At 36.2% G+C, this 13,876-nt stretch overlaps 1 protein-coding gene across 1 annotated transcript; it reads left to right on the top strand.

Annotated features, from left to right (window-relative positions):
- Positions 1–4,268: 4,268 nt before the first annotated feature.
- Positions 4,269–5,384, top strand: LOC139431618 (uncharacterized). The gene has a single exon (XM_071199618.1). It carries the CDS (start codon positions 4,269–4,271, stop codon positions 5,382–5,384), a length of 1,116 nt encoding a protein of 371 aa, XP_071055719.1.
- Positions 5,385–13,876: the final 8,492 nt, after the last annotated feature.

Here is a 13,876-nt window from a genome sequence, read left to right as displayed (position 1 = left end):
CCTTCTATGAAAAAAGGACCGATAATATGGTCACCTACTAAGCCAGCCCAAACATTTAATTTTTGGGGATATTGTGTACGAACCGCATAAATTTTGTGTTCATTGTCACGACTCCAATATCGAGCAACGCTGGGATTATGCCGACCATGCAAAGGAAATGTAGATTCATCGGTAAATAAAATGTTTTTTATAAAATCAACATTTCCGTTGGCCATTTTCATCATAGTAAAGCAAAATTCCGCCCTTGTAATATTATCGTTCTCGCAGAGTTTCTGACTTTTTTGTACCTTGTACGACCTGTACCCGTGTTTCTTTAATGTTTTTAGGACGGCAACATGGCTGATAGCAAACGTCTCCGCAACTTGTCTGCTTGACTGATTTTTATTGCGTTCAACATCAGCACATATCATCGTATCACGTAACTCATCTCTTTTACCCCTTCGTAATTTGTGTTTCTGTGGAGACACACATCCATGTCGCTCAAAGTTTTTAATAATATTTGAAATTGTTCCGCGACTAGGAATTGATCTGTTTTCATAGGCCACAGGCAACAAATTAATTATTTGGGCTACAGAATTGCCACCATAAAACCATTTTATAATCTGTACCTTTTCCGCTACAGTAAACAACATCTTAGTTTTTTTTTGCTAGGGTTAACTGCAAAGCGATGCGACCAACTTCGCCTCCCAACCATCTATGAACGATTCAATTTGTGCATTACCCCTACGCTTGTTTATCCCCCACTTAACGACACCGAATATACACACATACGTATACTTATACGTACGTCCGTGTTGGGTGTATCTCCTAAAATTAAAGTTACCAATCGGTATAACAAACAAACTTCGCAAATTTATAAAACAAGTGTACATATAATAAAATAAAGAATAATTTAAATACAAATAAAAGAAGTGTGTTTGAATCAGCGCATTCCAGAAAAAATAAGTAACATAAAATGGTCCTTCGAGCCGGATCGTAAAAAGAAAATCGAAATAAAAATGGTATCCAGTCACTGATGCGGCGTGTCAAATTCTTTTCCACGACGTCGTCCATCCTGGTAAGAACTTTGCTGACCCATCCAAGACGACCCAGGAATTCCAAACCACGCGACTTAGAAGTCCATGTTGGAGGCTTGGTAGCCGGAAACAACGCCATTGTGACGTGCTGTAAGTCCTTTTCCTTCCTTCCTTTTCGGTCTCGATCTGTATCGGGTTTTCAAAGGCAATATGAGCCAATTAGAGAACTTAATTAAAAAACGAGGCGCTGTCAAGGGCAAATTAACAAATTTTTCTAAATTTGTCGCGAAATTTGAAGCGATCATAAAAGACGGCGGTACCGATTCGGAACTTTCGGTGGAGTTAGAGCAGCGCTACGACCGCGCGGTTAATCTTATCGATGAATTTGAAGAAGTTCAGGGGGAAATTGATATTTTGAGCGTTGATGGCGAGGCGCAAAACGCGGAAAGGGAATCATTTGAGGGGGTTTTTTATGCTAACACCGCCAAAGCAAAACGAATCTTGACAAACAGGACAATATTCGACTCATCGTTTGTGGTAGGACCGGTTCCGGAGCAACACGTTAAATTACCAGTTATAGATTTACCCAAATTAAAGAGTTAAAGTAAATTAAAGAGAAATAATGGATCGTGAGTATTTACTACATGTTAGAGAAAATTCGGATGGTACAGTGACCATCCGAAAATATAAATTCGAAGTGGAAGTGGTTGTAGGTAAGTTTTGCAAAATATATCATCTATATATTTATTTTCTCACTATTTTCTTTTTTCTTAGCGGAAGATGATAATGAGTCGTCTTCCTCCTCCTCCTCTTCATCCTCGATTATCGATGAGATGGAGATGGGTGATTGTAAGTAGTCGTTATTTTTTCTTTTGCTTTCTAGTATTATTTTATTTTCTCACTATTTTTTCATAGTGGGTGTTGTTTATGATAGCCCCCGATCCCCGTCTCCACCAGGGGTATTATTTAATTCGATGGAGGAGGTTGATTGTAAGTCCTTGTTTTTTCTTTTGCTTTACAATATTATTATTAATTTTTTCTTTTTTGTGCTTGAGGATGTACAAACAAGGTATTAGAGGGGGTTTATGATAGCTCCCCGATCCCCGTCATCACCTCCACCTCTACGATGAGGGGTGTTATTTAATCCGATGGAGGAGGTTGATTGTAAGTCCTTGTTTTTTCTTTTGCTTTACAATATTATTATTAATTTTTTTCTTTTTTGTGCTTGAGGATGTACAAACAAGGTATTGTAGATGCGTGCTAGGGTTGGCTATGGGTGCTAGGGTTGGCTATGGAAACTCCAGGATATGTAGTGAGGGAGGAGGTTAAATTAAACGTCTTGAATTTCAATGTAATACGCATGTGTATCGTAATGCAAATAACACTCCATACCCAATTAAGTGCGTTATAAATGTATTTCTTAAACAAATCATTTCGTTGTTTCTATTTCACCTTACAGCCATCAATTCAATCCGCTTAAATTCAATTAAATAAATAAGTTTTATCTATTTCTAAATTCAATTAAATAAGTCTGTATTATATAGTTCGTTAATTCACATCGCCACTGAGCCACCGAAACCTTTTCCTTCTTTTATTTAAATGTATTTTTTCACGTACATCATATTTGTTAATGAAAATGCATTAAAACAATTTTATTAATTTGTATTATTTTTTTACTTCCTTAATATTAATTATACAATAGCATTTCATTTAGGTCAATTATTCGATTGGTCAGCACTATTGCAGCCGCTATTACACTTCCGCCGGCGAGGAATCAGTTTTACTTTAGAAACCGAACGTGTCAAACGTAAACCGCGCGCAATGTCTCGCAGTCGTCTCTGTGTTTTTCTTTTTTTTTTTCGGTCTCTGTGAGTTTAAACCAAAGAAAAGGTTTATTCGAAGTTAAGTTGGATTTACCCCTTTTACCCTATTTATTGTTCATGGAAAACATTCTTATGAGCTGCGCATGGTCGTCACCTTCCGTTGTCACCTTCAGGATCGCTAAAGGTATTATCGACCAAGAAGGTTACAAGATCAATGTATCGTGCATAATAATAATAAAGGATGTTGGTAAACCGAAGCCCGCTCATATAATTGAATTTGTAAAAAAAGTACCATAACATTAAGGTTTTTATTATTTTTTTTGTAACTATTTATTATGTAATTAAAATGTTTATTAATACTTTTATTGGGTTGATTGGGGGGAAAAATTAAATTGTCTTAAATTGTGTTATTATTATTTTCCGGAATATTCCCAAGCTCCTGCGCACGCGCATTCAAGAGTTGTGAGGCGCGCCTTTATGCGTTCAACGCGCCATCTTTCAGAAACGCCGATTCTAGACAGGAAGTTGTCGCACCTCCGCACCTCCGTGACGTCATCCGCCCAATGTAAAAGGATGGGGAGGGGTGTCAATAAAGGCTAGGGGGAAAAAATAGGTTGGTAACCAGACCTGGTGATTTTTAAAAAAGGTAACAGTCTAGTTACTTTTCCAATACCAACCTATTTTTTTTTCACCTCCGCCTTAGGTTGGTACCCTTCCCTATCCTTTTACATTGGATTGATGACGTCACGGAGGTGCGGAGGTGCAATTTCCGGTCTAGAATCGGCGTTTCTATACTGCTGGTAGAGCTCGTCAAGTCATCGAAAGTCTCGAAATAACTAACACGAACCTACACAACCACGTTAAGGCTTTATTCGATATTGAAAGGGTTACCGGAGATAATCCACAGGCTATTCGGAAATTTATTGATGGCATCCGTAAGCATTTGCGCGCTTTGGCGGCATTAAACGAGCCGACGGACAATTGGGATACACTTCTCATTTACTTAGCCGGCACAAGGCTCGATACAAATTCGAATTGCGAGTGGGAAAAAACAAAAGCAACTTTGACGAAACCTAATTTAGAAAATTTATTAGAAATTTTGAAAGAGCGGCCGGACTTATTGGAGACTTTAGAAATCGGTTCGTCTAAGCGTGTCGTGGACAAGGATAAAAATAATACGCGTGCGAAATCGTTTTTGGTCGAAAATTCGGTAGCGGAAAGGCGTTGCGTCGTCTGTAAAGGTGATCATTACATTCAAGAGTGTCCAAACTTCAATAAACTTACCATTCAGGGGTGCATAGATCGGATGAATTACCCATTGACGCGTACGAACTTCTAACCGTAACTTACGGAACGGCTTCAGCGAGTTATTTGGCAACTCGTTGTCTCAAGCAATTGGGTTTAGAATGTTCAGACCCAATCGTTGCGAATGTCATTAGTTCCCATTTTTACGTTGACGACTTGCGGAGGATTTAAGCTGCATAAGTGGATTTCGAAAGATCCAAAAATTTTGTATAGTATTCGCGATGTAAATGCGACTCCTGCGGAGGTTCTTGATCTAGGAAAGAACGAAAACACACGCACCCTAGGTTTATTATGGGATCCTATTAAAGTTTATTTTAAATATAAAATTCGAAAAAACTCACCTGGTCGGTTGAGAAAAACTAAAAGAAATATTCTTTCTCAAATCGCTCAAATTTTCGACCCTCTTGGTTTGTTGAGACCTGTAATTATTCGTGCAAAAACTATATTGCAAGAAATCTGGGAAGCTGGATTGGGTTGGGACGAAGTTCTCCCAAATCATATTCATACCAGTTGGTGTAAATTTGCTGATGGATTAACTTATTTGAACGACATCAAAATTCCGCGTCACATCTCACTGAAAAATCCAGAGTCGTTTCAGATACATGGGTTTTCCGACGCGTCGACAAACGCATATGGGGCGTGCGTATATCTCCGTGCTGTTGATAGTGACGAAAATGTTTTGATTCGTTTAATATGTGCGAAATCTAAAGTTGCACCGTTAAAAAAGGGTACAGTTCCACGACTGGAACTAATGGGCGCGTTATTACTCACGGAACTGGTAATAAAGGTAAAATCTTTATTAAAGATAAACGTTAGTCGGGAAATTTATTGGACCGATTCTAGCGTGGTTTTGGGTTGGTTGTCGACGAGCCCTTCGCAGTTACAAATATTTGTCGGTAATCGGGTGGCGGGAATAACCGAACAATCAAAAATTAGTGATGTTAAATACGTACGTAGTAGCGATAATCCTGCAGATCCAGTATCAAGAGGGGTCCGTGGCTGTGAATTGGCAGGTTTGGAACTATATTGGGTCGGACCCAGATGGCTGAAAGAGAATGAAAACATGTGGCCGGTTAGAGACTTTCGAAACGAGTATTTACCTGAAATTAAGAAAAAAGTTTTTTCGATAGCTGTGGCGTTGGGAGATCATTTTGTTCAGTTTTCGAAGTTCTCATCATTAAATCGTTTACAGCGAACAACTGCATACATTTTCGGGAATTCGAGGAATTCGAATATTTAAGGCGTAACAAATGCGTTCCGAAAGGCAATCGTCTCATCAAGTTAAACGCGTTTTTAGACAAAGATAACATAATACGTGTCGGTGGTAGGTTAGGAAATTCCGCTTACGACTTTGATAAAAAATTCCCGATGGTAATATCAAGCAAATACATTTTCGCAAGATTATTATTCGAACACTTGGAATTGTTTCATGCTGGCCCACAACATTTATTAGCGTCAATTCGAGATAGGTTTTGGCCAATCGGGGGACGAAATCTGTCTAAAAGGGTAGTTCGGGAATGCTTGCGATGTTCAAAGGTAAATCCGCGTACAATTCAACCAATAATGGATAATTTACCGATAGAAATGGTAACGCCGGCTCCTCCGTTCTATACTACATTTTTTCTTAAAGATAGAAAGGGGCGTGGTTCAAAATCATACAAAGCGTATGTTTGCCTGTTTGTCTGCTTCGTAACACGCGCTATTCACCTCGAATTGGTGACCGAGTTAACAAAGGAGTGTTTTATTTCGGCACTTAGGCGGTTCGCGGCCAGACGTGGAAAACCAAATCAAATGCTTTCCGATAATGGGACTAATTTTGTAGGCGGTTTTTCGACATTTTTCACGTCATACCAGTAATATAGCAAAATTCCGCAAATTTCACAAATTGTTAAACATCTTAATCAACTCCTTATAAACAAGTGTAAAATAAATAAAATAAAAAATAATTTAAATACAATAAAAGAAGTGTGTTGAATCAGCGCATTCCAGAAAAATTAAGTAACAGTTCACATATTAAAATACCCTTAAAATTCACTTTGAAGGATGTATGGAAAGAGTAGATAGACATAAAGTTGAAAATGGTCAAGTGGTAATTGAAGAAGAAGCTCTGTGTAAGTAAGTAAACTTTACTAATTATTAAAAAAAATTGTTAATAATTTGTTTAAACAGAGATATTAATACTATTTGAATGTGTTCTGTGAAACATATAAGAGCCAGTAGCTGCCATAAAGACGAAAGATTTACGGACCTAGTTGACGGTTTTATGGGGGCGACATGCGTATAATGGATGTTACCCACTCAGATTACAACATCCTTGAAGTTTGTTGCAGTCATTCAGATACATTCTGAATGTTGTACACTTGTGATATTTCCCAATTAGAAAATAATTCAATGCCACAATTGCGATGACAATTACTATGTCGTTAGACATGGCCATATTGGCGGTTTGAAATAATAAAAAGGAATCAACCAAAAAATTACAAGCTGCTATTAAATCATTCATTTTATAATATTCATCTTCAATATTATTACAATATCATATCATTATTCTTAGTTATACAGCCGATATATTTTTTATAAAATTTCCTATTATGTTTGTTTTACAAATTCAACAATTTTGATTTAATTTTATTTTTAATTACTACGCATTGCTATAATCGTTTCCAGTACATATTTTCTGATGAAACTGATCATCAGATTACTGAGCCTCGGCCTCAAGCAACCTCGAGTTTAATTAAAATTAAATATGTTTCATTTTATCCAATTAAGGCGAGGTCACTTACAAACGGAATATTATGTCAACCGGATACTGATAATCACATTGCTGTCATCATTTCCTGCACAGATTGATCACAACTGATCATCACATTGCAGCGTCTCGGCCACAAGTAACATCGAACCTGCGTTCTAGGAGGAGGTTCTTGAATCGGCAAATTTTTTGGGGGTCAAAGGAGGTTCGATGAGAAGAGGAGGTTCTTGAATCGGCGATTCTTTTAGGGGTCGGAGGAGATTCGATGAGGAAAGGAGGAGGTCATTAACTTGAGAAGGTCATGTTATTTTGACGAAATTATTAAAAATTTATCTTTATTTATTTATTTATTTAAGTCATGTTATTTTGAGAAAGTTATTAAAAATGTATCTTCATATGTAACCTGTTTAACTAGATGAAAACAATGAACTGTTAGAACATGTCTTCGATATATCTTTTAACTTATTATACACAAATAAGTGAGTCATGACCTACATGCGGGATATTTTTTTATTTTATTATGTAAAGGTATACGGGACTTTAAAATATGCGAGGAGGTTCTTAAATCGGCAAATTTTTATACGTTCGAGGAGGAGGTCAATTAACTTGATACTAGTAAGTGAGTCATGATCTACCTGCGAGATTTTTTTAATTTATTATGGAAAGGTATACGGAGTTTAAAAATATATATGTATACAAACGCACTCGATGCATCCTCCTCCTCCGAATAAGTTTCAGGAGCGGTGAGGGTTTATAAACGCCTGCGAAATGTGGTATTGACGTAGTTCTTTAATAACAAGTAGAAGTATACAACATTAAATTGTAAAATGGTCGTGTGTGAGGATTGTGGAAAAAGTTTTACTCGAGTTGACAATAGTAGACATAATATGCTGGTTCTGGACCGGAAGTGCTCCCCCTGATCCTGCGCATGCGCGCCGGAAGTGACGTCACGAGCATCCTTAAGGATCGAAGGATCCTTAAGGATCGAAGGATCGGTCGACGGTGGCGCCACCAGCATCCTTAAGGATCGAAGGATCGGTCGACGCTGGCGCCACCAGCATCCTTAAGGATCGAAGTATCGGTCGACGGTGGCGCCACCTAGCGGTGCATCCTTACGGATCGAAGGATCGGTCGACGGTGGCGCCACCTAGCGGTGCATTCTTAAGGATCGAAGGATCGGTCGACGGTGACATCACATAGCGGCGGGTAGCGGAACTAAGCAGAAAGAATAATTTCACACGCAGCCATTTTTTTAAAATGTACCTGATGATCGATAGATGGCGCTGTCATAATGAGAGTTCTGGACCGGAAACGATCCTTAAGGAGCAGGGGGAGCAATTTAAGTTATTTACATCTTTATTACAATGCGATCAAGAAAGCCGGTCCGCTAAAAACTACTTTCCCAAGCGCTTGATACCAATACTTACTGCCCTCGTCACAGCGGTCACACCCTCCTTCCACTTGATTTAATAGTGGTGGGGAAATGGGAGGAAACTTTTAGTTTAGTAAACATAACCTTAAAAACTGATACGCACAAAATTAAAAATGTTACTCTCGTTAAAGAAAAATCGAAATAAATTCTCTCTGGAGTTAGATTGGTGGATGTAAATTTAAATTATGATGAAAATAATTAAAAAGGATTAATTAATAAAAAGAAAACCCTTTAAACTATTCTTTTGTAATTAATTTATTTCATAAATCAAAAAAAGATCTTTTATTTTATTATAAAAATAAAGGTTTAGAAGTTTTATTTATTATAAAACGAATTCAAAATCTTGACCATTCTTTTCTAAACATAAAGTGATTCTTCTTTTCATGTTATCGAAGACCTGTACAAGTTGCTCTGCAGTTATTTGTTGAACATTGTGTCGTATTGCATCTTCCAATTCTTCTATGGTCTGTAAATGGTTTTTGTAGACAGAATTTTTGAAATGACCGAATAAAAAGAAATCTAGTGGGGTTAGATCGGGAGAGCGAGGTGGCCAACATCCTCCACTGATTACTCAATCATCATGAAATTCATGAAGGAATCTTTTGTTTGTTCGTGCAGTTGCATTGTCATGTTGAAAAAACCCTTCTTTCAATTCATCATCATGTAATTATTCAATGAATTCTTGTAACAAAGCACTTTGACAACTTTCCTAATGTCTATGACGCCAAATGCGTTAAAAGATTTTAAATCAAAACAAAAAAAAATAACGTAATTTTCAACAAGGACAAAACTAGTTTTATCACCCTGAGATGTACGCTAGTCCTCGACCGGTTCAGTGAAGAAGGGAGGGGTATTTATATGGCGCCACACAGTTAACCCCGCGTACAACAGGAACTGTGACGTGAGATGATGGAGTATGGTGATATAAACAAATAACACAACAAAACACAAACTCTCAACAAAATGGGTTTTGAGTTGCAGACAAAATTCATTAAAACTCCCGTAAATAACAGGTAAGTAAAAAAAAAACTAATAACAAAATTATAAAACCGTAAACTTTTAGGTTCAAACAACAAAAAAAACTATATTGATGTTTGCGAGCTTTAAAAAAAATGAAAGTCAAAACTAAAAGGAAATTTAAATCAAAATACCAAAAAATGAAAATGAAAAATTAAGCCGCGTCTGACTCCGTATGGTTGAGCTAAACGTGAAATCAAAAATTATAAAAAAAATCAACGCCAGAACAGAATTTAAAAAAAATCTCGCCAAACAAGAATTTACAAAAAAAAATCGAAAAGTTTGATGTTCCAATGATTAATTAATTTAAAGATTTTCTTAAGGAAAATCAAAATAATAAAAAAAAATATATAAGATACAAATTCTTCAATGACCAAAATAATAATATGTTGTTCTATCTGACCTTTACTCCAAGTCTTGATCACCGGTCCGATTCGAAATAATTCCTCAGCAACAAATTCTGGTGACTCAGGAAAGGTAAGGTAATATTCTTTGTTTTGTTCCAAAAGAATAATTAGAATCCTTAGGTGTAATGGAAATTAAAAAAAAGGTTGTTCCAATAAGAGAGGCCAAAAGTTGCTCCCCTCAACAAAAACCTGGATATACAGGGTGATTCATAAGTAATGGGCCAAATTGTAAATGTACGTTCAGGAGGCCAAAATAATAATATTTTCATTAACAATGATGGGTCTTAGTCTGCTCCTTACTGAGATACAGGATGTTAAAGCGAAAAAAATAAAATAGATTTTTGTTAATAGATCAGCTACTTTTCTACATAATGACTCATAGTTGACTTATAGTTTTTGTAAGGGTAAACAATAATGTGTGAGAGGATTTGAGTTAACTCGTGGATGTCGCCACATGCACCATATGAATTATGAAACGTCAATGAGCTTTTACGTTTAATGAATAGTTTAAGACATTTTATTGTTAAGTAAACTGATTCATTCTTGTCCTAACATAAATCAAAATGCCGAGACATAATCTCTTTTCAAACGAAGAAATGAGAGACATGTTATGCGTTTACGCACAAGAACGTTTTTCTGGGCAAGCAGCATCCAGAAAATATCGTGAAATGTACCCTTACAGAAGGCAGCCAAACCGGAAGATATTTCAAAATATTTATAATCGATTGGGTGAAACAGGTTCATTTCGTCCAAAATATCATACAGGACGTCCTAAGATTATCACTCCGCAGCAAGAAGATGAAATTTTGGTAAGAATTGCGCAAAATTCTGAAATAAGCACTCGTCGATTGTCTGCAGCAACTGGAATAAGCCAACCATCCGTGACTAGAATTTTACACAAGGAAAATTTATATCCCTATCATTTTATACCTGTGCAAAATTTACTTCCAACAGATTATCGAATCAGAGTTCAATTTTGTCAGTGGCTAAAAGGAAAATTGAATAATAATCCAACATTCCTAAATAACATTCTTTTCACGGATGAAGCAACCTTTACCAGACGCGGAGTTTTTAATTGGCGAAATAGTCATGCCTGGGAAACCGAAAACCCTCGTTTAAAAAAAGATAGACATTTCCAGCACGAGTTTAAAATAAATGTGTGGTGCGGTGTAATAGGCAATACATTACTGGGCCCAGTTGAATTACCTCCTAATTTAAATGGAGCTCTTGGGAGATCTTCCATTACAACTAAGAAGAAATATGTGGTTCATGCAAGACGGTGCTCCTCCACATTTTTCACGTGCTGTGCGCGAACATCTGAATGAAACATTCCCTCACCGTTGGATTGGACGTGGTAGTGATCCACTTGATTTTTATGTGTGGGGTTACATGAAATCAATGGTCTATGCTGAACCTACTATAAATACACGAGACGAGTTATGGAATAGAATTCAAGATGCAGCCAATTCAATACGAAATAATCCTGCTACATTTTTTAAAGTCAGACAATCCTTAACCAAACGGTTAAATGCGTGTATAAATGCTGGTGGTGGTCATGTTGAAAACCTTTTGCAGTAGCTCATAATTAAGCTTAAATTTAATTTAACTTCGCACAACATTAACATGTAGGTTTTGATAACAGTTGTCGTAAGTGGTCTTAGTTCAAGTCTGTTCTAATGTTGTATTTCGTTTTATTAACTGGCGTACAATAAATTGTTTTATTACGTAATTTTTTTATGGTTTCAGTTTAATATTGTTATCAATTATCAATTACGGTTAGGTAAATGTCAACATTCCATGCCATGCTTGTGTCTTAACAGATTAATGCTACGTCGACCACCGTGAAATGTAGTGTAGTGAATTAGTAAAATTCAAATATCTCGAAAATCGTTAATATTTTCAAGATCAAAGAAGTATAGCTTTTTTCTACAGAAATGATGGGGCTATCCAAATTAAACAAGTATGTTGTAAAATAATGAGCGATAAAAAATTTGTAGCTGATTTCATCTAATTCATATGGCGCATGTGGCGACATCTACGAGTTAACTCAAATCCTCTCACACATTATTGTTTACCCTTACAAAAACTATAAGTCAACTATGAGTCATTATGTAGAAAAGTAGCTGATCTATTAACAAAAATCTATTTTATTTTTTTCGCTTTAACATCCTGTATCTCAGTAAGGAGCAGACTAAGACCCATTATTGTTAATGAAAATATTATTATTTTGGCCTCCTGAACGTACATTTACAATTTGGCCCATTACTTATGAATCACCCTGTAGAAATTAAAAAAAAATGAAACGTGGAAATATTAGATTTAAGAATTTTTGTTTGTAGGATAGTTTTTCTTTTTAAGTAATTAGTAATTTTTTTTTTTAAAGTAGTTAGAATTTTTTTTTTTAAGTTGTTAGATTTTTTTGAAAAATAGATTTAGTAGATTGTTAGTTTAAGAATCAAAAGAAAAATGTGAAAGGGTGAACGAATATGCCAAAAACTAATTAATAAAGACCTTACAAAAATGCTTACCTCTGATGTTCGAGGTTTAACCAGAAGACAGAAGAAAATGTAATGAAATACGTTGAAATCCGGAATCTCCGTACAATTTGGTAAAAGAAAAACACTTTTCCAAAACTTTATTTTAAGTGATCAATCCCACAAATATGGATTAGCAACAAAATTTTACACCAAAACCAAAAATGGCGAACCAACCAAAATTTCTTTAACACTCGAGGACACGTATTGATCTGGTAATATAGTAAGAAAGAGAGGCTCAAGAGGAAACTTGAACGGTCTTTTATACCCAAAGATCGAAAATATCAAAAAAATTACGTCTGCGCAAGATAACATCATGAATTTACGACACAACACGAATACAATAAAATGTTATAAACAAACAAAATGTAAACAAAATAAATAAAAAATAATAATAAGTTTCCGAATGTATGTAACTCATAACCCATTACACATAAACAAGTCACTCACACATAACATACAAATTTTCGGAATGTAACTCCCCTCTTTCCTCCTAAAGAAATTTTCCCAAAATTTCTTGCCATGAAACGTATAAACCAAATACCAAAAGAATCATTACAAAAAAAAACACAACCCAAAACAAAAAACCCACCCCAATCGTATCAAAAGAAACCCAACAAAACTTTACTTGGTCCACCACGTGCCCTAAGCCACCAAGTCTTCGGCAAATCGGCCGGAAGTAAATAATAAAAAAAAAATAAAATAAAATAAAAAACATAGATATAGAAATCCACGAATACCATCAATAACCATACGATGATCAATTCAATCCCTGAGATTCGTAAACAAAAAATAATAAAATTATAAAATTGGGAGTAGAAAGGAATGAGGTTAAAGGAGTTTGAAAGCGCTACCCGGATTTACGTCGCAACTCCCGGGTATACGCAACCGGTGAAGCAAGAAGATACCATAGACGGTAGAAAAGGAAATAACACTACAACTTACAGGGATCAAACAAACCACCGCACGATACAATCCAGCATCACTTCAGACTAATATCAGTAACATAAAGGAATTCGTGAAGCGAAAACTCTCTAAAACAAAAAAGAAAAACGACTCTACTAGGAAGAACAAAAAAAAAATAGGTTTATTACTACAATTATGGGATACAAAGTGGAAAAGGATTGTGAAAATAAAGACAGGTAGTTTTGTTCCCAACCCATGACTACAACAAAAACCCCACACATTTAGGGGGCTCTTACCCCAGGCACTGGTACACCATGGCGGAATTCTCATACCCCCAACCATAGGGCAAACACACACTTATTCAGCGTTAAATACTTTAAGGTGAGCAACATGCCAGTAACCCGGCATGGCATTACCCTCCATGTCCTCTAACACATATATATCCGGTGATAATTTTTTCCGAACCCGATAAGGTCCTACATATTTGGTTGACATTTTCGCTGCTATACCCTTAATCGCATCCGAAAGGATAAAATTACGTCGCCAAACCACATTACCCGGTTCGAAACTGACTGACCGACGTCTCAAATTATATCTCTCTCTCGCGCGATCTGATGCTACTCCAATACGCGTATAAAGTTCTCTATACAACCGACCGAACTCGTTAGCTCTATCTTTAATTAGACT

The sequence above is a fragment of the Onthophagus taurus genome, chromosome 10, assembly GCF_036711975.1.
Source record: "Onthophagus taurus isolate NC chromosome 10, IU_Otau_3.0, whole genome shotgun sequence".
NCBI lineage: Eukaryota > Metazoa > Arthropoda > Insecta > Coleoptera > Scarabaeidae > Onthophagus > Onthophagus taurus.
The sequence above is the reverse complement of the archived record's forward strand: the minus strand, read 5'-3'. Positions and strand labels throughout refer to the sequence as shown.